We start from the raw sequence: 25,109 nt of genomic DNA, 5'->3' as shown, positions 1-25,109 counted from the left end.
TTTCAAATTAAGTTTGCAGCTCATTCAAAAAATGGGAAAACAATCTGACATGCTCCATAAATGGAGGCTCCTTCCTGGGTGCAACTGCTTCTATAAGGATGCCCTTTCCTGAGAGCCCCTGAGTCTGGCCCCACACTGTGGATTTCGTGTTTGTTTTCAGTCTGTTTCTCTAGTTTTACGCAGGCAGACTGGCTCAAGTTGAGATAAAACTTCTCTATCTGGGTGAGCTTCCTAACAGAATAAATGGTCAGGGGAGCCCAACCTTTTGTAAGCTTATTGCTACAGCCTTTTAATTTGTGATTTTGCCATGTAAAGGCAAAATGGTTTTTGTTGTTGTTGCTTTTGTTTTTTGTGTTATTTGGCTATTTAATTTTCTTATCTTCTGGTAACCTTACTTCGAAGGGCTTACCAAGGGGGCTGTTAAGAAGCTTCTGTCTTATCTGATGAGTGATCCTCAGTCTTGACTACACACCAGAATCATCTGGGCAGAGATGACATCTATGAACACTTGTTTCTCCCGTCTGGGGGCTGTGCCTTAATCGGTCAGGAGTGTAGCTTAGGCATCAGGATTTTTCTAAGCTGACCTGGTAATTCAAAGGTGATCTGAGATCGAGACCTACTGCCATAGATTGGGGTTTCCAACTTTAAAGTGCACGTAAGTCACTTGTGGATCTTGCTACAATGTGGATGCTGATTCGCTGAGGCGGAGGGAGAGGCCCGAGGTTCCGCATTTCAAATGAGCTTCCAGAACCACACTTTCCAAGGCACCTGATCCATCAAGCTCCTTCCAACTGTCCTTTTCTCAAAGCAGGACTCATCAGCGCTCACCTCGTTCTTGTCCTGTCCGATCCCTATTCAGCCTCATGACTCACAGACCCCGATGGGATGTGTGTCCTGTTGTTTTGATTTGTTTCTGAGTGTCTGATGGCGAAGATTCTTAGTCTCTCTCCACATGAAAGGTTATCTGAAAAAAGCAAGGGCTCCCCAAGAGTCGAGTGCACTTGCTACTGTGGGGGTCTGCTTAGAACTCCAGAGCTGGTGCGAAGGCGATTTTAAGCTGAGGACATCTGGGTTCAACGGCTGCAGAAAGAAATCTTTTTGGAACTTCCTTTGGCTGACTGAAAGTGGAAACCTGGGGAAATGAGACTGCTCTTCCCTCCTCTGGGCACCGTTCCCCAGGATGGAGATGGAGCGTAAGCATACCAAGAGCGTAAGCTCTCTCCAGGAAACTTGAATGGCCTTGAAAACAGAAAGACCATTCACAGCTGCATGAACAAGCATTATCACACACTTGCTTAGTTCCTGTGTTTTTTTTTTTCTTTTTAAAACCTCTGTTCCTGCCATAGAGGCCCTTTCTCCTCATTCCCTTTTCTCTATTACATAAGGCATTTAAGTATCCAACCATTTATTGAGCTACTTCTCCTGTAAGCTCCTGTATGCATTGGAATATATTTTTTTTCCTGTTCATCTGCCTTTTATCAGGTTTTTTTTTTTTTTAGATGGGGGAGGGGCAGAAGGTGAGACAGAGAGAGACAGAATCCCAAGCTGGGTGTGGAGCCTGACTTGGGGCTCAATCTCATGACCCTGAGATCCTGACCTGAGCCGAAAGTGGAGTCAGATGCTTAATCAACTGAGCCACCCAGGTTCCCTTGCATTTTATCAGTTTAATTTGCAGCCCCCCGGAAGCAGAACATAAGAGAATAGAGGAAAGGTTCTTTCTCCCCGACACTATTAAGTAACCTTCCCTTTTCTCAGTCTTTCTCTGTTCCCTATTCAGCCCTCCACCCCCATTCTCTCTCATTTTCTTAAAAGAAAAAAAAAATCCAATCATGTTATCTAAATAAGCTTTCTGCCTCATAGTTCATAAGCTGTTTTCTGTCCCTTTATTAAAGTTCACGAGGCAGACACACATACTCCTTTATAAGCATTCCCCCATATGGAAATGGCTGGAGAGGAGGTCGATGCAGCAGCTGGTCAACCCCAGGTGAGGACTCTCCCCAAATCAAGGGTCAATTCTCTGCAAATGGACCTTATGGGGACTGTGCAACAGTAATATCTGGGGTATAGGTATTTGATTTAAACATTGACGGGCACCTGGGCGGCTCAGTTGGTTAAGCATCTTGCCTTTGGCTCAGGTCATGATCTCAGGGTCCTGGGATCGAGCCCCGCCTCTGGCTCCCTGCTCAGCGGGGAGTCTGCTTTCCCTCTCCCTCTGCCCCTCCCCCTGCACTCATGGTCTCTCTCAAATATATAAATAAAATCTTAAAAAACAAAACAAAACACTGAATAATCACAGAAATGTTCTCTACATACATTTTCACTCTATCAGTCACAAGAATGAAGCTGTCCCATGTAAAGCATGATTAAAAAAAAAAAAAATGAACCCAAATGTCTAGCCCTACAACTGTATCTCTCAGACCATAAAGCAAATACTTTGCTAATGAAGGCCCAGTGGATGGGAACATGCATTGGCCCAGAGTAGCATCTAGAGGCTTTGGAAACTGGTTCCTTGGCAGCTGCCGGAGACCACACCCGCTCTCGGCCTCACACGGGGGCACGTGGAGCAGCGTAAGAACTTCCGCTCCTCAAAGATGGCGGGTTGTCTTGGTCCGCTCTGGCCTCGGTAGCTGACATATGTCTTCTCTCAGCTTCTATCTTCCCTCCCACTTTTCTACTTTCGGCATCAGGAACCTTCCCTTTGTTCAAGGCGGCCCAGGAGGAGAAGCCAGCCCTGTGTAATCCTAACAACACTCATGAAAGAGAATTCTTTCGAAGTGCGCTTGGCACACAGCAGCCCTCATCATGTTCTAGGAATGCATGTGTGAGGAGCAAAGAGGACTGTTTAGTCTGTAAATTGGCTCTTCTGACAATGGGGCAATTTTGGTTCTCTCGAAGCTTTGCAGAGCTTTGTAGCACAGATCCTGGCAAGCAGTCACAACGACAAGCGCTGCCCCAGAGCTGATAAGCTCTGAGGACGGGTTGCAGTGTGTAGAAGGCAACCAGATGCACGACGGTCACATGGTGCACTGTGAGGAGTCAGACGCTAGGCTGGGGGAGAACTTGGGACCTTGACCGGACATTGAAGCAACAGGGCATTGCGTCTAACATCATAATAACTGCGCCGCTAATATTACTGCTGCTGAACTTTTTCAAAGCATGCTACCTGCCTATAACCAGGCTGACGGCCTTTAGTACATCATCCCACATAGAATTCTGGGAACTGGGTCCTCTTACCTCCATTAAAAAAAAAAGATTTTATCTATTTCAGCGAAAGAGCACGCGCATGAGCAGGGGGAGTGGCGGAGGGAGAGGAGGAAGCAGGTTCCCGCTGAACAAGGAGCCCGATGCAGGACTCGATCCCAGGACCCTGAGATCAAGACCTGAGCTGAAGGCAGACCCTCAGCTGACTGAGCCACCCAGGTGCCCCAGGTGCCTTTTCTCCACTTTATTCACAAGGAGACTGAGGAACGAGGTCAGGAAGCATGCCCATGTTTAAGCTGCTGTTGAGACGGCGACAGTGCTGAAGCCCCATCGCCTCCACCGTCCTCCTCCTGTGGTCAGCGTTAGCAACATCACAGGTTGACGTGTGGACTGTTGGACTTAGAGGCCATGTAGAGATCACACCCTACCCTCCACCACAGGGGAGACAACGCAGACGCTCGGAGAGGTCCCCCAACTGGCCCAAGGTCAGGTTGGCTCTCCATCACGTCATGGCACGCTGAGTTGCTCCCAACTACTTTTGTAGCCAAGAGACGTGGCCTTTCATTGTAGGCCTGTGCTTTCCAATCACACGTCTTACCACCTGCCGCAGGGACTGACTCCCCAGAGTCCCGTAAGCTTAAATGCACCTCGGAGAATCTGGAAGCCTATGGCATTATTCACGTACGTACAGGGTGGGGAGAAGGAGCTTTGCGTTGCTTTGGATAAATCTTTCCTGGGCGCCTGGGTGGCTCAGTTGGTTTAGCATCTGAGTCTTGGTTTCAGTGCAGGTCCTGATCTTGGGGTGGTTAAGACTGAGACTCACACAGGACTCTGTGCTCACCACAGAGCTGCCTTAGGTCTCTCTCTTCCTCTCCCTCTGCCCATCCTCTCCCTCTCAAGTAGTTAAATCTTAAAAAACAAACAAACAAACAAAGCAAACAAAAAAAAAACCCTTCCTCCTGACAGTAGACCTGGGATGTAGGGCTGCAGTGAGTGTCATAAGGGCAACAGTGAACAAGTGACGGTCCAGGTTGTCCCAAAGTCACACTGCAGAGGTCCATTTAGGCATCTCTTAATTTTGCTTAAAGGAGGAAGAGTCAGCGGTTTCCATGTTCCTTACCTTTGCCTTACGTCTTTCTGGCTCCGAGCCAGGCTGACAGTTGTAACTTTTGAGCACGTGGTACGTGCTGAGCACTCCTGGGCTCACACATTCCCTCGTGTCCTTAGTCCTCCAAAATCCTAACGCCCTTACCCGTCCTGTTGCTAAGCCCATTTTACAGACGATGTAACTGAGGTTTAAAGAAATAAAGGAACCTGGCCAACATGGCCTTACCTGAATCCAAGTGATCTAGGTGCCAGGGGTCGGTGGCGGACGACATGGGGGAGAGGGTCAGCGGGGAGGCTCCGCAGTTGGACTCCACCAGCTCGCCCTGGATGTGCACGTGGGCGGAGGCGTTCGTCTGCCTCAAGGCCGCCTTGAGAGGCGCAATCTGGTTGAACTGGACCCTGGAGAGGCACCCAGTGAATCCCGGGGTGTTGTATTTGTGAATCTCTTGGTCGATCTTCCCTGTTTCTAAAAGATAAAAAAAGAGAGAGAATAAGTGTTTTCTCCCACTCTCTGCATTCCGGCTGTAACATAGTCTCGACTTTGAACGCCAACGTCCAACTCTCACTCCAGGTTTCAGTTTAAGATGTTCTATTCTCTCAGATGAAATATTAACGACTCGATAAGGCTGAGGGCTGGAGACTTGGCTGCAAACGAACCTCCGTGTTACTAGAGAACGTGTGGGGTGAGGAGAATATGACTCTATTTGTTACAATAAAATGCACACTTACAAAGACCTTCCCAACACCCACGGTATTGTTGAAACCAACCACATTCACTGGCTTCTGATCGATCTTTCTCCTTCTCTTTTCCCTCTTACACGTATTGAACAAGGGCCCCTCCTGGTAAATTACGGTTCCGTTTTGTACCTCATTCTCACTGTCTTCTTCAGAATTCTTTATTAAAAAGAAAAACAAGAGAGAGTTTCATAGCCTGTAACGACGCATTTCCCTTCTTCAGCAGCCAATCCTCATGCAAGCCTGAGGTTTGCAGAATCCCAGCTAGGATCTGCTGGATGTTCTGGAAGTTAGGAAACCGTCCCAACTCAATCACAAATACACCTGCGCATGGAAGAATCGCTGCCCCCCCCCCCAGTCCGAGTGCGATGTTTCCTGAACTAACATTCAGATCCGGGTAGTCTGAAGAGAGGCATCGCGAATGCGCTGTTTCAATTAATAGAACCACCCACGGTCTTACAAGTTAGCTCAGTAAAAGCCGGTGTCTTTTTGGCCCTCTGTCCTGAGTTTTACAATCTGTGCAGCAGAAATGAACGTCGAGGGAGTCCTAGACCTTTCCGACGGGCGGCTCCTGCACCAGCAGCATCAGCATCACCTGGGAACTTGTTAGGAATGGGGGGGGGGGGGGTTTGGCAGTCTGTGCTTCCACAAGCCCTCCAGGTGACTCTGTGGCCCGCTAAGGCTTGCGAACCAGGGGCACAGGCACTGATCCTGCAGCAAATGGCCCTTCAGAGAAGAGCACGGCAACCGTGTTCTGGACGGGGCATGATGCCAATGACGACTGTCTTCTGACACGATGACTGTCTTTTAAAACCAAGGACAGGGCGCCTGGGTGGCTCAGCGGGTTAAGCCTCTGCCTTTGGCTAGGGTCATGGTCTCAGGGTCCTGGGATCAAGTCCTGCATCGGGCTCTCTGCTCAGCAGGGAGCCTGCTTCCCCCGCTCTTACTGCCTGCCTCTCTGCCTACTTGTGATCTCCGTCTGTCAAATGGATAAATAAAATCTTAAGAAAACAAACAAATAAACACCAAGGACAAGAGGAACCTGGGTGACTCAGTCAGTTAAGCATCTGCCTTCAGCTCATTTCATGACCCCAGGGTCTGGGAATGAGTCCTATGTTGGGCTCCCTGCTCAGCAGGGAGTCTGCTTCTCCCTCTCACTCTGCCTCTCCCCCCACTTGGGCTTTCTCTCTATCGCTCTCTCTAATAAATAAATAAAATCTTTAAAAAAGTGCCATAGACAAGGATGTGAGATATTTACCCTTCCACTTGAACTGTGAAAAACAGAGACTTTGGGAAACAGAAGGCTACTTACTTTAAAATTTGAAATCCAAGCAGATGATGTTTCTTACTGGGGAAAGAACTCAGGTGAAGTATTCTATAAAAAATGATCCCCATTAAGGAAAGAATAAATCAGTAGAGAAGGGAGCTTTCAGGCCTTGGGGGCAGAAGTGGATGTGTTAATTATTCATCATAGTAAAGAATCAGTTCAGTGACTGACCTGTACTAGCCCGATGTGAATTTTGGCAAACAAAAGAGATGGGCAGCAGGGAATGGTAATGCTGGGGATTCCAACAGGGGCTTACTCAGCCAAGTACAGAAAGAAATTTTAATTAAACATTCTCCATAGTTTTCTCCCTTAGTAAATTTCAGTCTGTGACCTTGAGCTAGAGCATGGTCCAATTAGGAAGGGGACGCAGAATGCACTTGTGACTGCACAAAACATCCCACAGTCACAATGTCTCCTTGATGGCCAGGAAGAGGCTCTGGTCCCACTGACTCCTCGAGGGCTGTTCTCTTCCCCCTCCCCTCCCTCCTCAATAATGGATGGATTACGGAATGAATGAATTCACTGATTCACTGAAGGAATGCATACACGTCAGTGATTCGTTCTTTGTCTCCTGGTCTCTTATCGGAATTCCTTGTTCTTGGTTCACCAACTTGCCTTCCATGCAAAGAGTTGGTACAGTTGGTTTCTGTCCCCTCCTTCCGGTGATCTGCCTTCCTTTGAAACACCTCAGGGTGCTCTGTCCCCGGAGACTCAGGGTGAACTCTTCGTTGCTAGGGAGGGAAGGGAGACCTCAGCTCCTGGCTTTCCCAAGCTCCTATCTGGCTCACATCTGTGGTCAAGGAACCAAAACAAGCGGCTTCTTGGGGTCAGGAGACTGGGAACAACCTCAGCTCTATCTATTGCTTCTCATGCATAAATGGAGAATTCTTTTTAGCCTGTCCAGCTTTGGAGTAGGGCTCATGAAGAATTTTGGGGCTGGGAGCTACTGCCATCTGGTGGGACTTCAGCTCAGCTCAGTTCACTACAATTCAATCAATTCAATTCAATTCAATTCAATTCAATTCAATTCAATTCAATGCATGTACTCACTGCCTGGCGGCAGTAGCAGGAAGATGGAGACAAATCCAGAAATTTACCCGAAGTAGCTCACAGTCTAGCTGGGGAAACAAGCTTGCAAACAACCAAGTACAAATGCTGTACAATGGCAACAGTTAACGTTTACTGAACCTTTAAAACTAGAGGCTTTATACAAATTAGACATTTAGTACCCAGAACAACCCTATGGGAAAGGGAGCATTATTATCCCTATGGAATGTATGGGGAAACTGGGGCTTATGGTTTCCACCCCTTGGCTAGTGAGGCTGGCCTGACTGGTGCCAGGGCCCCTGGAGCACTGTGATTTTTCCAAGTGGAGACAAACCATGTATTCAGCGAGATGATCAAAGTCTATGGTAAGGGCGCCTGGGTGGCTCAGTGGGTTAAGCTGCTGCCTTTGGCTCAGGACATGATCTCAGGGTCCTGGGATTGAGTCCTGCATCGGGCTCTCTGCTCAGCAGGGAGCCTGCTTCCCTTCCTCTCTCTCTGACTACTTGTGATCTCTCTCTGTCAAATAAATAAATAAAATCTTTTTTTTTTTTTTTTTAAAGTTTACGGTAAACCTGGAGAGCAAGTTTGTGGGGTTCTGGAGAGCAGCTTAGGAGATAGAGGTGGTTTTTTGTTCTGTTTTGTTTGGTGGTAAGGACACTTTTAACATAAAATCTACCCTCCTAACACAATGATTAAGCAAGTGATACAAGATTGCTAATTCAAGGCACAGGGCTGTGTAGCAAATCTCTAATACTCCACTGGCCTAAGTGAAAACTGTGTCCTCTGACCAACATCCCGCAGCCCTGGCAGCTGTGGTTCTACTCTCTGCTTCTGTGAGTTCGACTAGTTTCCATTCCTGATGTAAGTGGGACCATGTATTTCTTCCACATCTGGCTCATTACGTTTGGCATCATGTCCTCCAAGTTCATCCAGGCTGCAGCACGTGGCAGGAGTCCCTTCTTCTGAAGAGTGATTCTCCATCGTGCGGATAGACGTTCAGCTTGTTTGCAAGTTTCTGCGGTCGTGCATCATGCTGCGATGAACACGGAGTGCACATCTCTCTTCGAGATCCCGATTTCAGCCCTTTCGGGTCTATACACATCTGGGAATGAGACTGAATCACACGGTCTAATTTTAATTTTGGGGGTGGGGGGAATTTTCCACATGGTGTTCCATAGTGGCTGGACCCGTCTCCATTCCCATCAACTTCTCTGCCTCTTCATCAATACTTAGGTCGTGTAGAACTAGGTCTTGAGAGTAAAAGGAAAGAGAACCCCAGGTTGAGTCTTCTATGAGGTCAGTTATGTTCTGGGCCTGGTGGGAGTCTGATGGGGTCAGAGCTCAGGGTCAGATTGGGAAGAGCCTTGAATGCCACGTTAAGATGTTTGTATTTAAGGAGGAAACTCAAAGATATTGCGGCCTCAGAGGACTGTGATGGGAAGTGTTAGAAAGATAATTCTAGTGGCAGCATAGCACCTGCTCTGTGCAAGTGGTCACCCGAGCTCCCCCCATCCGACCCTCCACCCCCGCCGGCCCCTGCAATCTCCCTGAGCTAACACAGGCACACGGCTTTCTGACCTTTACGTAGGGCAAGCTTCCCTATCACATGTGGAACATGAACAGTTTCAAAGCCAGAGCTATCTGAGGGTTCCCCGTTTAACGTGGGGTCCCCGTTTCTTAAAGACATGTCCTTTTCTGAATGTCCTCCTCTGAGATCACAGACGCAAGGCACATGGCTTAGAGGTGGGCTCCAGGAAGGGGATTCAGATGGTGGGAAGGAGCAGGGGTCCGCAGGCGCAGGCCCGAGGGGGCTGTGAGCACTGCTGGACATGTCAGCTGGGTGGCCGGGGCTGGAGGCAGGACGGCAAGCAGCAGTCCTGGGGGTGAACTTCTGGTGCTTTTCCCTCTCTTCAGGGCGCCTACACTCTGCTCATTCTCTTCTTCGGCTTCCTCCTTCCTGTGTTTTCTCTCTGTTGGGGAAAATCCCCAGTGTTTCAACTGTTGTTGTTTTCTTAAAAGGCGATGGATCACAGAAACAAGAGTTCTGATGCCCAGGAGAGTGGGACAACATTTCCACATCCAGGTGGTGCTCCAAATCTAGTTGATGTTGGCTGAGACCCACTCCCTGGGCGGGGTGGAGACCACAGTCTGAGCCGGGGGATCACAGCAGGAAGAGCTGCTCTCTGGGCGAGGTACTGTGTTTAGTACGTGCCGTATGTCCAGAAGCCTCCCAACCACCACTGGAACGAGCCAGGACTATCCCCACTTCACAGATGAGAAAGCTGAGGCATAGAGACATTAAGGCTTTGCTAATAAATGGTAACTTAAGGTTTCATGGAAAAAAGCAGAGAAATCAAGTGTTTTATTCTCAATGTCTGTCTCAAAAAGCAGACTGTATTATGTTGTTTTTATGTTCACTTGGATTTTGGCATTTCCAGTCAGGAACTCTATAGAAATGTCACAGTGAGGTTAAAAAAAATTTTAAATGGCTATTACAGACTGCCTCCCCCCTTTTTAAACAACTTTATTTATTTATTTGAGAGAGAAGCAGAGAGAGCACAAGCAGGGGGAGGGGCAGAGGGAGAAGGAAAAGCAGCTTCCCACTGAGCAGGACCTGGGGCTGGATCCCAGGACCCTGAGATCATGACCTGAGCCGAAGGCAGAGGCTTAACCACCTGAGCCACCCAGCTGCCCCTAGAGACTGCTTTAAGACCATGTGTCATTAGTGACTCAGCCAGTAATAAAGTTTTAAAAGATGCCATGAACTGACGTCCCGGCGTTGCCAGCCTCAGTGAAAGCACCAGCAAGTTCTGCCGATGCCCGTCTGGACATCCGTCCCTCGTAGGGACATCCGCCCACGATAGTAACGCTCTTGCTTTAGTGTGTTGGAGCTCATTCCAGGTAAACTGTGTTAATCTGTAAAATTAACTGAATGGCTTTTGGACTGAAATAAAATATTACAGCACAACTTACTGTAAGAAACTAATTTCTGCTTAGAGACGTCTTGGCTGAGATGTCACGTGGGGGAGACCTGCTCGAAGAATGCCGGTTTTAGAAATGCAGTACAGTCGCTTCTGAAATTAAATTCTAAGCTGTCCTTAGTACACTAATACCTCACCTTCACAATGATGTGGGTCACAGCAAATCGCCCACTTAAAATAGGATACAATTCCAGGTGCGACCTTACAATGAAATGTGAAGGGTGATACTTTTCAGGAGGCTGTGAGTACCTCTGCAGGGCATTAGCCGGCTTTCTGGCTCCGGCTTTTCGCCGCTGAATACCAACTGCCTGCCAGGAGTGCTGTGAGAAAAGGCACTGCACAAGCCCCCCCTGGCCGCCCCCCCCACCAGCCCCCCGATCACATATCCTTGCTGGGGCCCGTGCACATGCATGGGGAATCCAGAAGCCCTCAACAGAGATTTCTCATTTACCTTAGAGACTATTTAAGCTCATCGGGATATTCTTCTTGGGCCACCCATGGGATCCATCCATCAGCTGATTTTTGGTTTTGTTTTGTACGTCTTAGAAATTCCTATCAAGATTCTGGCGGGGGGGGGGTGTGATATGATATGAGATATCGCTATAAACTTCAATTCTTTACTGTCTATGAAAGAGAGCCGAAAGATCTTAGAATGTCCGTGGGACCCAATTTAAAACTTGTGACAAGGCTCTCTTGGGTACCTGTCACCATGTTAAGGGCTGAGGAGTCGCCTTTTAAGAATCTGTGGGACGGACAGAAATGGCAGAGCCGCGTTCCAGGCCCCAAGCTCACCTGTCCTCTGCAGAGACTCAGCTGTGCCGCACCATGGAGGGGCAGCCACCCCTCCGGTCCCCGCCTCTGCTCCCCGGGGACTATTCCTACTGGTGGCATGGGGGGTGCCCCTAGGTCATTCTCAGACTGGACATTAGAGAACATGTGATCACGGGGAGAGGAAGTTTTCTTCTCCTTCTCTTTTAATCCTTCACAAAGAAGGTATCAGGTTGGCTCAGTTTGGGACTGGACTGTCTTGCTTACCACCCTGACGCTTGCCAGTTTCGCTTTTTAACAGCCAACCTCAGACCTGATCGCTCCAGCAGACAACAGCACCGACTTTCCCACTATTCCCGTGTTGAGTGTTTTTACCACTTGCGTATCACTACAGCAGGTGATACCGGTATTTCATTTTATGGTTGTATTGCAAGATTTCCTTATAACATGCTCTCCTTTGAACATAAATTTATTTACATGAAAACGGTGAGTCCATTTCAAGAACAACATTAAGTCTAGGCATCTGGATGGCTCAGTCAGTTAAGCGTCTGCCTTTGGCTCAGGTCATGATCTGGGGTCTTGGGATCGAGTCCTGTACGGGGCTCCTTGCTCAGCAGGGAGCCTGCTTCTCCCTCTCCTGCTCCCCCTGATTGTGCTCGCTCTCTTTCTCTCATTTCCCCGGAAATGGGAAAAAATATAAACAGAAAAGGCAAAAAAATGGGTGCCGTTGGCTCTCCAATTACTGCTCTTTGGAGAATATGGCTATGGAGAGACTTGGTGCCCCTCTGCACCCCTTAATTTTTGGCCTTATCACCTCTGTTCTACTCACATGAAGTCTAATCTCTTCCACTGTCCGTGCTTAGTTCCTGTGATTATCCACACTTCAGGACGTCAGAGATCCCCAGGCTTTCAACAAGTGAGCTCCAGATGGCTTCCCCCCAATTCTGCCCAGAGCTCAAACCCCGTGGCCCAGCTGTGCTCGTTCCCTTCCAGATGGGCCGGAAACCTGAATTTGTGCCTCCACTAGATTTTCAGTTTCCTTGAGAGCGGGACTGAATGTTGCTTATCTTTGTGTTCCTCCCGATGTCAGAGCCTCTGCCCAAAGGAGTCAGCCAGGGATTACAGGCGTGACTCGAACCATGACCACATGCCAGACAGTCTTGTCGTCCACACTTGGGTTGGTGGGATAGGAACCAACACCAGAGAGACTGAGGCAGAGCAAAGTTCACTGTGGGCCAAAGTTTATCAGCTTCAGTAGGTGTAAAATGTGGATTTGAGCGGAAGGAAAAGTAGCAAATTTAGATCTAATACAGCTTTATATTTTTATATACATTTTATATTTACATACACATTTTAAAATATTTATATATAAAGGTCTTTATATAGACTTTAAAATATTTATATATGTGTTTATTTCTAGTACGATCACCTGGAAATCCATCCCACTGAAAATGCACTCGTCTTTGAAAATACAATCGTCTTGCTGTTACCACACCAGTTGTTTACTGAATGTTGAACAGTCATTACCATTCGAACCCTCCACCAGCCTCAAGGATGAAGTAGTGGTTACATGGGACCTAAAGGAACAAATTGGCCGTGATTCACTGCCTGCATGAAGTTTTAAATAATTCTTGGACGATCAGACTGCAATAAGACTGGGGAGAAGTCTGAACGCTACATGCTGGGAACCACGACCAGGGTGTGGCTGGGCGGGCGGCCATCCTACACTGCGACTCTCAAGGTTAGGGCTGAGCATCTGGGTCTCAACTAACAGCACAGCTGAATGCAGGTTAATTATGTTGGATACAATTGTCCCATTTGGTAACAGTTGGATGGACGGGAGCCTGAACAGGTCAGTGGGATAGATTAACGAGAAATAACCACAACCAAAAGAAATTCAAAAAAGATGGGCGAGAAAGGCAACAAGAAAGCCAAGAGCATTCAGCTGAAAAAGCAACACAAAGCCACATACACCCCATTCCCCGTTTTAACACGATCACATGATCAACATTAGGCAGGGCGCTGAAATGCAGGCATCCAAGTTCAGCATCAGCCCTCTGCTCTCGGGGGCTCAATTTTTTGATCAGTGACGTTTTCCTGACCAGTTTCCTTTCAAAAGGGGCACAGCGAGAATTAAATCCATGGACATAACTGATGTATAGAATTATGTACTATGACATTTTATTAATCCCCGAGAGAAAGACACTAATGAAATTCCATTATATTTATTGTATGCTTTTCTCTCTTCCAGAGGAAGGCAGGACTAAAATCCGCAGGTGTAATTCAAATAGCTCTTGACCTGTGACACGCGCTAACTCAGTTATGAAGAGGCAATAACTGAGGGGAGGAGCAGCCTCTTCTCTTACATTGCAAATCTCTTTCTAAGGATTAGTAAAACAAGATTGAATTTTCTCCCCTAGCAATAATAATAAAAGGAAATGTCCTAACATGAAGACGTTAGCTTACGTTATTTTGCAAAACGATTAAGTGTTACGTTTTTTTTCTTTTTTTTAAAGATTGTATTTAGTTATTTGACAGAGAAAGATCACAAGTAGGCAGAGAGAGAGGAGGAAGCAGGCTCCCTGCTGAGCAGAGAGCCCGATGCAGGACTCGATCCCAGGACCCTGAGATCATGACCTGAGCCGAAGGCAGAAGCTTTAACCCACTGAGCCACTCAGGTGCCCCAAGTGTTACGTTTTTATTTGTAGAAACTTATTACAGTCCCTGAACTATGGGGGAATGTATATATAGGTTGGATTTGTCATTCCCTACCTTAAAATCTAGTCTGGGAACGAACTTGCTGGGTAGGATGACGCAGTGTGATCATGGAACAAAGGGAAGACCGGACCCCTGAGCTGTTTCCAAAAACACCTGACATTTGGCACCATGCAGAACACGCACGTCTGAAAGATAAATTTTCCACCTTCTCCTGAATGTTTCAAGCTGTCAGACATGAGGTAGAAAGCCTGGTGCCCCCTTCCTGCAGCCTGGGGTGCTCTGCTGCACAGCGTGATTTTCCAGGTCTAAAAATAACAGGTTTTGCTGACAGTAACAAGACCTTTCAGAAAACTGGATGTTCCTGTCAGTCAAACCACGCTGGGTGCTGTGGTTGACTTCGCTAGAAAGGCAGGTCTGATTTTACCTCTCACAATCTTAGTAAATATCAGCTAAGTGTCCTAGCTCTTTGCCACTAGAGAACAGTACACGAATGCATTTCCCACAAGTTGGAAGTGAACAGACCTGCCTCTTACTCACTGGGTTTTACTCCACGTTTGCTTTTGCATTTTAACTTGTTGGCAGCAGAAACAGAATCCTATGTACGAAATTACCAAACTGACAAATAATTTCTTCTGTGTGCACTCTGCCTCTGCTAAAACTTTTTTTTTTGGGGGGGGGGGGTTTGGAAAGCCCTATCACACTGTAGCCAAAACCATAAGGAGAGTGAGTTTTAGCTTTTGAGTTTTTCCTTAATGCCTCTCTAAACCACTGCAGAGTGTTCCAGCCAACTAGGTCGGGGTCCTGTGAGGCTAACTCCCTGGGGGGCAGGAGGACTGAGAGCAAGGGGAAAAGGAGGGAACTGACTTCCTCTGCCACAAACAACAGAAGCAGAGGCTAGGAAAAGCGTGTTAGCGAATTTTTGTATTTCCAGATTAGGTCAAATAGAATGATTCAGTAAAATATTCCTTTGTTCTCCCTTGTATTGTAATTTCTTCCCCAGGGGGCGTCTAAAGCTGTCTTACCCAAGAGAGGAAAAATCCTTTGAGGGCTAAGATTGTGTGAAAGCCTGACCATTAAAGCGTTAGAAAATGGTCACGGAGGTAGGGGTTGAAGGCGATGGTTTTCCCAGGGCGATCAGACCTGTCACACACACAGAGAGAAAGAGGAGAGCTTTTGCCGGAAAATGTACTGAGGTGAGGGGCGGAGGGGTGGGGGGAGCGGCCAGGGGGGTGGGGGGGAGCTCTCCCTCCACTGCCTCTCCAGGTCACATAATTAACATAGGAAAGAATTCACATCTGGGGACTCTGACAGATGAGATGACCTTCAGATGACAAACCCGGGGCTGGGGGGGGGGTGGCTCAGTCCCTTGACCATCTGACTCTTGGTTTTAGCTCAGGTCATGATCTTGGGGGTCCTGGTATCGAGCCCTGCTCTGAGTTCTACGCTAGGCAGAGAGTCTGCTTGGGACATTCTCTCTTTTCCTCTCCTTCCCCGTCTGCCCCTGTCCCTGCTTATGCGTGCGCACGCTCTCTCAAATAAATTAATAAACAAAATCTTAAAAAAAAACAAAAAAGGGAAGACCAAGCCCAGTGGATGCGTGGAGGCTGAGCCAGAAACTGGGGTAGATTCTCACAGGAGTCCGGATGTGTGACTGTACCCGCCCTGGAGTGGAGTCCACGTGTGGACCCAGAGGCCTGTGGACACAGCAGCATGCTTCTTCCCCGAACACCTTCTTTCTCTGCTGTGTCTCTGAAACCAATGTCTTTATTTCTAGATTGGAGTAACGGCCTACTAGGTTGGAGGAACTCTGACAAAGGCTACCTATCTTGTAGCAAAGCATTTTATCGTCTCCCATGACATTTTCATGGTCAAGACGGGTATGTATGGGTTCAGGAAAGTAAGAGTATTTTGAAGGTAGATTTATAACAAGATGAACTGTGGGGAGGGAGTTGATCAATGGGTAGAGATTGGCTTCAGAGGAGAATTCTCATGGTATGATTCTAAGCTGACATTGTATTAATTTATCGAGATAAGGATATCAGTGGCCCATTGATGAGTCATATGGCATTTAGGGGAAAGGGTGATCATGCGTGAGATCACAGGGTCATGAGCCGAAGGGGCTCTGAGAGGCTGAAATGATAGCCTGGCTCTAACCAGAAAAGTACAGCAGACACAAATATCCAATTACTGGAGTTGGAAATAACACCCCCCATCACTTTCATTATAAAGTTGTAGGGGATACGCCCAATGGAAGGGCGCACCTTCTTCCTCCCCTGTCCCGCCCAGCCCACACTGGACCAGGATATTTTCATTACAAGCGACTTGGGGGTTAAGAGTGAGCTGTGGGTGAGTCAAAGAAAGGATGAAGTCTAGATGCTAATCCAGAAGGTGGTTTCTGAGACCGTTTCCTCTAGCGGTCGGAACAAGCCCAGACAGGTGCTCGGTTCAGGACACTGTGAACGAGGCAGCAACAAATGGCGTGTACAGCAGCCGACCACCGCTCTGCAAACTACACGTCCTACCCCAGCCTCACCCAGGCCGCTGTCCCTGAAGATCTCCCCTCTTGGGAATTGCTAATCACTCCCAATGGGCCTGGTCGGAGCTATTCAAAATAGAGAAGATGCTGAGAGTCAAAGGAATCTGTCTCTCATTTACCTAAATCAAGTGAGTTCTCTGACTCAGACAGGTTTCGAGGTCGCTTGATTTTTCGTTTTCCTTTCAACAAAGGACAAGGGACGCTTTCCACTATGTTTGCTTGCGGGCCTTCCTTTCCAGCTCTGACTGTTAGCCAAATGCTTATTTTCCCAGCGGGGCGCATTCGCCAGGCCTGTAATTATCTCCACTCTTGTAGCTGCCCCGACGACGAAGACAACGCGTCGAGCACTTCTGTCTCCGCTCAGAAGGTGCAAATTAGAAGGGCTGCGGCACCTTGAAGAAAATGCATTTTCTCAGCCCTGGTAGTCATGTTCTCTTGCTCTCGTGCTGTGGGCTTTGTTTCGGAGAGGAGGAGGGCTTAAAATATTTTATTGGGCAACGGCATTAATCTCTCTTCTCTGCTAAAATAGGTTATCATGAATTGAGCCACCCTGGAAAAGGAATTTGCGTGGAGAAGATTTTTTTGTTCTAAACTAACTCTTTTGTCATAAACACATTTCAGTATTTCTGACCTCGGATCTGTCTAGAACGCTGACACACCAGAGACCTAATAGCAGGGCCACGTGATGGCTCTCATGACGCCTCAGCCCTTTGGCCTCCAAGGCCTTCCTTTATTTATTCCTTTATTTAAATAAATTTAAAAAAAAGCCAGGGGCACTTGAGTGTCACCGTTGGTTAAGTGTCCGACTCTTGGTTTCAGCTCAGGCCGTGATCACAGGGTCATGGGATCGAACCCTGTGCTGGGATTTGTGCTCAGTGTGGAGTCTGCTTGGGATTCTCTCTCTCTCTCAAATAAATAAATCTTAAAAAAAAAGAAAAAAGTCAAACGTGATATTTAAGGACTTTGTTGGTTTAAGATGAATATATTAGTATATTAAAACATTTTCTTCTACCTCAAAGTTAATTTTTTTTCTTCTCTTTCTTTCTTTTTTTCTTTTTCTTTTCATTTCTTGAAAGAAATGAAAACACTTTCAGGGGTCTCTAAAAGCACACTTTGTGGGAAGTGTGGCTACTGGCCCTAACGGACGTGTGGACTGAAGAACACATCTGAGGACTCTTCAGATGGCTTGGGGCTCAACGGGGAACAGTTGTATCATGCTAGGGAGAGAGCTATCAGATAACCCTGGGTTCTTCATTTTTGAATAAGGATCTGAGGTCACCTTTTTTTTGGCCATTTGCCTCTGTTTCTAAAGTTGGAGTAAAAAAAATGCTACCCCAGAACACAGCTGCCTTTCGGCTGGGGCAGCCATAAATCACACACCACTTGATGTTCTCTCCCTCCTCAAAGTCATCTTTATCTTCTCCAGTATTTTAAAATCTGTGAACCATTCTGATATCAAAGTTATCTTCTTCAAAAGATGACATTTCTTTAGCTATGATGCTATCTACCATTTGCACAATTCTTTGTCAGTGTTGGTGTTGGGCAAGAGTCCATGGGAAATGTGTGCTCTTTATAGCAAGGTTATACAGATCCCCTTTCTCGTGGAGACTCCACTCATTCACTCATTCATTCCTACCAGGATTTACTGAGTAACTACTGTATGCTAGGTAGTGGGAATTCAGACTGAAAAAGAGAGGGTTTCAACCTTCAAGGACTGTACTTTAATCTCATATACTATTGTATTTTCTGGCAACATGAGGGAAAGTAATAGTACTTGTTGCATGACTTAATGACCAGTAAGTGAAAGATGAAAGAGCTCCTTCGACAGGGTGAGTTCAAAACCAGTTTAGCAATAAACAAAACATCACTCTGTTCCTCAGGGAAAACCTGGCGCTCTGAAATGTAATTTCACTAAGAAAATTAAAGCCGGGAAAGGGATAGATTGCGTGTGAGGGAGATATTATTTTGAACAAGACAATCCGGGAAGGCCACTGCTGAGATGACATTCGAGCTCTGAAGGAATGTGAGGGAAGTCATGCTCCGTGTACGAGGGAAGAGACTTCCAGGCCGAAGGAACAGTAACTACAAAGGGCCTGAGGAAACACAGGTACGTGTGGCCTGGCTTCCCCTTAAAGGCTGAAATTCAGGGCTGGAGTGGGATGGATCCCGCTTGCCCAGGTGTAGACTGGGCGGGTGACTTTCAAGTTTCCTGCTAGCAGCTTTGTATCTGATGTGGCGTGTGAGCACTAAGGCTTCCTCTGCGTGGGACAGCCTCTCTCGTCTGTTGCCTGACGCTGAGGCCGCGCTGTGGCCCCACAGCCTGGACACAACCGAGGTGTTGGACAGATGGTGGCTGACAGAGGCCTGGGACTGGGCACGGGCACTTTAAGACTGGAGGGAAATGGCGGACCACGACCTTCAGTAACCCCAAGCATGACGTCCCCCACACCTCAACGCCTGAGCAGATGTCAGTGCAGTGATCAGACCACACCAGCCCGCAGAGCAATGACCTGGAAGGACCCTGTTGTGGGTTGAGGTGTGCCCACCCCACCCACGAAAGAAAGATATGCTGAAAGTCCAACCCTTGGCACCTGTGAATGTGACCTTATTTGGAAATAGGGTCTTTGCAGATGTCCTGAAGTTCAGAGGAGGTCACATTTGATTGGGTGGTGAGGATGGCCCTTAACCAAGGACTGGTGTCCTTACAAGAAGAGTAGAGACACAGACACACTCAGGGAGAAGGTCACATGAAGACAGAGGCAGAGACGGAAGTCCTGCAGCCACAAACCAAGGGCCACCAAGGACTGCCAGCGACTGCCAGAAGCCAGAAGCCAGATTCTCTCTCTCTGAGTTCCCAGAACAGAAGCAACCCTGTTGACCCTTTGATTTCAGACTTCTGGTCTCCAGAACCAGGAGATAACACATTTCTTTCTTTCTTTCTTTCTTCTTCTTCTTTTTTTTTTTTTTTAGGACACACGGTTTATGGTGTCTTGTCACAGCAGTCACAGGAACTCAGATGGTCTCCTGTGTGTCACTCCAGGCCCCTTGCAATGAGGCTGGGGGGAGATAAGAAGCATCTGCCCCGATAGGAGAGTTCGCCTAAAAGAAACATTCTAATATGAGATACTTTGTTAACCTTCAGTGCAAGCTGAACTTTGCCCAGCCCCAGAACACAGGATGGGGAGCCTCAGACCCCATGGGGCCAGCGGTGGAAAATGAAAACAATGCGTCTTTTTGCTCATCTGAACTTACTAGTTCATACACTTTTAGCTCTTGACAAACTAATGAAAACTAACACTTTCTCCATGAAATTGGCGACAGAGGAAGGAATCATTCTGGGCTTTTCCGGGGTCACTTCTATAAGTTGGGGCTCCCACTCTGTCATGTCCAGTGTGGCATCCAAAACACTTTGACTCAGAATCTGAAGTGTTCATGTCTTCTGGGTTAAGAGGACATGGAGAAGTTGATCCAATAACTAGACAGGCCTGCTGCTGTATCTCCTGTTCCTGGGCATCTCCCTTCGTGACCTCAAGGACGTGGCCTCTGGGCTGTGGGTGGGGCTGGGCTGCGTCTCTCACCTGCTGGTGTGGAGAAGCCCCCTTTCCTCCTTCCAACTGCTCTCTTTGTCCCAAGGATTGGTGGCCTCTGAGTACCTTCTCCTCCCAACTTTTCTCTATACCTTCTGAAGAATTTGCAGACGCAGAACAGTGAATTTGAGTGGGAGACAATGACCTTGGTGTGCATGAGGTTTGGCATCTGTGTGTTTAAGTCAGAGCGGCCAGCTGTTCTCACTACGCGTAGTTCAGCTCATCCTCGTGTCTCAGGGTCAGCATGGGTCTCCTTCCTCCTCGGTCTGGCCAGAAGCTGCTAGAAAACCGCAGGACTTGCTGCTTCTATAAAGCAGTCCGAAGGGTTCTTTTTAATTAATTAATTAATTAATTAGGGAGAGAGTGTGACTGAGGGTAAGGTAGAGGGGGAGGGGCAGAGGCAGAGAAACTCAAACAGACTCCATGCCGAGTGTGGAGCCTGATGCAGCACTTGATCTCACAACCCTGAGATCGTGACCTGAGCCAAAACCAAGAGTCAGATGCTCAACCGACTGAGCCACCCAGACACCAAAGGAGTCCTAAGGGCTTTTCTAGAAACTACCGAAACACACATCACTGTTTCTAAAGATTCCTTTGCTAAGACATTTTATTTATTTATTTATTTATTTATTTATTTATTTATTTAAGATTTTATTTATTTATCTGACAGAGAGATTACAAGTAGGCAGAGAGGCAGGCAGAGAGAGAGAGGAGGAAGCAGGCTCCCTGCTGAGCAGAGAGCCCGATGCGGGGCTCGATCCCAGGACCCAGAGATCATGACCTGAGCCAAGGCAGCAGCTTAACTCACTGAGCCACCCAGGTGCCCTGCTAAGACATTTTATTGTATTTTTCACATTTAGAGGAAAGTCCTCAGTTAAGGATCAACTACAAGTCACCACAAATAACGATGAATCTAAAGATAGTACAGCTGTACCCAAGTCTCCTAAACATTTAAGATCAACAACTGAGCAGATTTCCTGTGTGTCTCGCGGCGGTGAGACGCATTATCTCTGCAGGCAGTTTAGAGTGGGATTCTAGAACTCTCCTCTCTTTACCTTGCTCCTTGTTAAATTCATGTGGCAAAAAAGACAATGTGAAATCCCAGGAAATATCGCTGGAAATTGAATACATCAAACCTGTCTTCACGAATGAGTTTACCAGAGAGCCTTCCAGGAGAAAAGACAGACTCCCCTCAAAGGAAACCATAGGAAGGTTACTTATACTTAAGTGTTCCCTCTGTCCAGTAGTTCACCTGCCCAGACGTGTAATTTCTGGATCTGGACAAAGACCCACCGGTGAGTGACACACAGACAAAGAAGCAAGTCACTCTTGATATAAGAGCAGAATGTCCAGATCCTCCATCCAAAGACAAAAATGCTTTCTCCAAATTCTACAGAATGTGCATCTGAATTGAAAAATGTCCTTATTTATATTTAAGCGTGGAGGCTTTGCCCCCTTGTGTTAGGTTCTCTAGAAGAGCTCCTATTTTCCTCCTCCTTATCCATCAGTGGCTGGACTGGAAACGGCACCAGTCATGGCTGACGTCTTGAACACATATCCTCACACCGGGCCCTGCCCCGTGCTGAAGCATTTACATGCTTCAATTCTTGCAGCACCTCCGTAAAAACAGATGATTATTTTGCTTCTCCTTCTGCAGTGGAATCAGGCCTCCAGCAGTGACAAATCTTAACCCTTCGGTTACTCTCATCTCCCCAACTGCTCACCAATGCATTCCTGGTCACGTGCTGGGAAGAAGACCATCCAGAAACCAACAAAACCTACCAAGGAGGTTAATTCTATCTCCAGAGAGTTCAACAGAAGGACAGAGCCCCTCACTGCGGTTTCTACAGGTGCTGCCTCTCTCCCCCGGGGGCACCCCGTACGTACATGAGACTCCTCAGGCTCCTGGGGGCCGAGGGACAGGTGGGCCACACCCCTTCACTCAAGAGTCCTGCCTTCTCATGCAGTCTCCAAACTGTCAAACATCTCCCTTCTCTCCCATTTCCATTTAAGCCTGCCTCCCTTCGTGTCTGAGTCCTCGAGGCAGTTTTGCTTCCCCGCCACACCCCGATTTCATACTCATGCATCCACAACTCAGAGGGGATCCTTTCATTCCTCTTCAATGGCTGCCTTAATGGAAAGAACTTGCTCCTCAAAACAATCAACGTGCCCATCCACCCTCTGACGCCACCTCCACGTCTGGTTGTCCACTCGCGACCCCCACCTGACCCAGGAGTCCAAAGACCTTGAACTCCCTCCAGAATGAGACATGTACCTCCCTTCTGGCCTCCTCCGAAGAGTTGGGAGGAACCAGGTTGTTAATTTATGTGATGACAGGTTTTTCTCCCCCACTAGAGTGGAAGCTTCTCTCAAGGAAGGTACATGTCTTCTTGTCTGGTGCCTTCTTGACATGCTTGAGTGCCTAGAACCTGGGCTCCACAGATCATGAGTGAATGAGAGATCTTCCTCCCATGCATTCAACTTCCTTCTTGTCTGATACTTGTTTTGCATTTTCTGCAAACAGCAGGATGATGACAATAAAGCAAATATTTCGATCCACCTGCATACACTTGACCATAATTCCTACATACGCATACAAATGTTCAGTTGGAATCAGGACTAGTGACTAAACCTTCCTCGATAAAAGGCCCTGTGCTGGGTACCGGCCGGCAGAGAGAATCAGACAACCCACAGCAGGCGGGGACCTCACCCTCAAGAGTAAAGAAGGCCCAGGCAAAAACAAGATAAAGGATAAGATAAGAAGATAAAAGACTAAAGATAAGGAAGAGAGGGGGAGACGGGGGAGCTGGGGCAGAGAGGACCCGCGGCAGCCTGCTGGAAGGGACGGTGGAAATGAGCCCCGAGCCAGGCGCAGTTTGAAGAGGGAAGGGGAGGCGGGGAGAGAGGCGGGCACACGGGCAAGAAGGGAGCCCACGGGCACGGCTCGAACTCAAAGTGCCGCAAACCGGAAGTCTCCTCTGGTGGCTGTTGGGCGGGGCCTCAAGTTTCAGATCAGTTTCTCCCCCATCTGAAGACTTGTTGTTTTTAATCTAAAATTGAAGAGCGTGGGAAACACTTCAGCGGAGATGTGCCTCCGCTCACCTTGGCACTGGTGGGTGGGAAGGAGGAGACCGTCACGGCGGCGCTACCTGGCAGCTGGCGAGGCTCTGACCGCCAGGTGGTCACTCAGGAGAGGCTTCATTCACCAGCGAACGTGCTCCTCAAACCCTGCTTTTCACCTGCTGTAATTTGCCAAATAGGAAAGTGGATCCATGCCAGGAAATTTTTTAAAAAATGGTGAAGTTACTATGAGAAAGCACAGGCTTGTGTGATGGGCGGTCACCACGGGAGGGTCTGCGTGTTCACCTCTTGGATCTTGGAGAAGCCGGAGTTCAGTCCGGACGCACCGGGCACTCAGGAGCCGGTGCTTTCCACGTGGATGCTTCATTCTGATGATGAAAGCCCGAGGAATGATAACTATCTGTGTGTCTGTGGGCTGAAGAAAGCCGATCGCTCCCAGCGCAGCGACATTTTTATGAGACAATTCTCTTCACTTGCCATCCTTTATGGATCGTTTTACAAGAGTGAGCGGAAAGGTCGTGTGCGAAGCATGGTTTAAAAAAAGTGCACAGTGAAGGGAATCAGCGCTGTGTTTTAGATAGGAAAATTTAAAAAGTTCAAGTTGTGCATGCTAATAAAACGCAAATGTCAGGGTACCTCTAGGTGCATGTAACCACAAATGCACAATCATCCTTTCGAGGTGGAATAGTAGTGGTGGAGATCAGTACCTCTCATCCGTAGAGGAGGAAACCAAGACTTGGTTCTGCGACGAGACTCATCACCCAGCAAGGGATGGCTGAAGCGGCGCTACTGACCCTCGATCTGGGTTCCTGGACACCTAAGTTCCCATAGTTACAAAGATGGGTGTTCGCTGGGACAGTGGGCACTGCACGGGGTGTGGCTCTCCTGGTGGCAAAGACTGTTTTTGGCTGATTTCTGATCCCCTCTAGGTCTACAGTACATCACTTTGTTTCCAAATTATGTAAAATTTTTCTGGAGGAAAAGCGATATGACCCCAGATGAATCGATGTTGATTCATGGCACAGGGGAACGCCCAAGGGATTCCCAGTGCTTGAGCCGGAGTATTTGCTGTCAGCGTTCACACGCGGGAGCTGTTCTGCTCATTTCATGTTCTACCTCTCAGACTCAGAGTCCCTGGAATACTGGAGCTGACTGATAACACGGAGATCGATAACCGGCGTTTTTCCCAGTACAGGAAAAATCCTGGGTTGGGATCCTATGACATCCCAGGCATTAAGGTTAACTTGGCAAGCTGTTAACGTTAGAATAGAAGGGAGAAAAAGCTGCCAATGAAAATCATTTTGACTAACTGTCCTAATGCTCTTAATCCTGAAAGACATCAGGAGGGGCTGGGCAATGAATATCCTCAAAAGCAGCGGGGGGGGGGGGGCCCGATTTGGGGAGAAAGTGGGTTCCCGTTCTAAGTGTCTAAGTCAGGAATCAGCACTATTAACCTTTACTGCTAAGGATAATAAAGACAAGCTCTGCTAAACTTCCGTCTTTCAGGGAGAGCCCCGGGGCTGACTGCTTTACAACCATCTCGTTTAAAACCAAGCTTGGCTAGTTCCCATCAGCTCTGAGGTTCGTTTGCTTGGGTTTTGCCAGTAGCGACGTTCCTTCCTCCAAATCAGCGTGGGGTGAACTGTCCACCTCAGCCTGGGTAAGAGTCTGCTGCTGTGTGTCCGGATCGAGCTGGGAACGGGAATTTCTTACCAGCTTCGGGGGCTGGTGACTCTGGCCACGTGGCGCTGACTTGGAACGAAAGGATGCAGCAAACCGATTGGACTTTCTTTCAGAACCTGTGTCTCTGACTTTGGAGGAGGGAAGCTGCTGCTCAGGGACGTTGTCCCAGGGAAGGGAGGGCCCCTGTCGCCCCACACAAGGTGTCGGAGGCTGTCTGCCCCTTTGCTTTTGGACTCGTGAGCATGGCTGGCTCCAGCGAGGACCGGGCCGGGCTGGGAGGAACAATGCGGTTGTGGTCATTCTCCAAAAGGTCTAGGTGGGTCTCCGTTTTCAGCTCA

At 48.0% G+C, this 25,109-nt stretch overlaps 1 protein-coding gene across 1 annotated transcript in view; it reads right to left on the bottom strand.

Moving 5' to 3' along the window:
• Positions 1-25,109, bottom strand: part of CNTNAP2 (contactin associated protein 2) — a 1,133,692-nt gene that overhangs the window by 21,847 nt on the left and 1,086,736 nt on the right. Inside the window, exon 20 of the mRNA XM_045087941.1 lies at positions 4,535-4,774. Coding sequence (XP_044943876.1) covers positions 4,535-4,774 — 240 coding nt within the window. The remainder of the gene's footprint in view (positions 1-4,534; positions 4,775-25,109) is intronic.

Source organism: Mustela putorius, unplaced genomic scaffold (genome assembly GCF_011764305.1).
Source record: "Mustela putorius furo isolate JIRA1106 unplaced genomic scaffold, ASM1176430v1.1 tig00001680_pilon_pilon_pilon, whole genome shotgun sequence".
Classification (NCBI taxonomy): Eukaryota; Metazoa; Chordata; class Mammalia; order Carnivora; family Mustelidae; genus Mustela; species Mustela putorius.
This window is presented reverse-complemented; position numbering and strand designations above follow the sequence as displayed.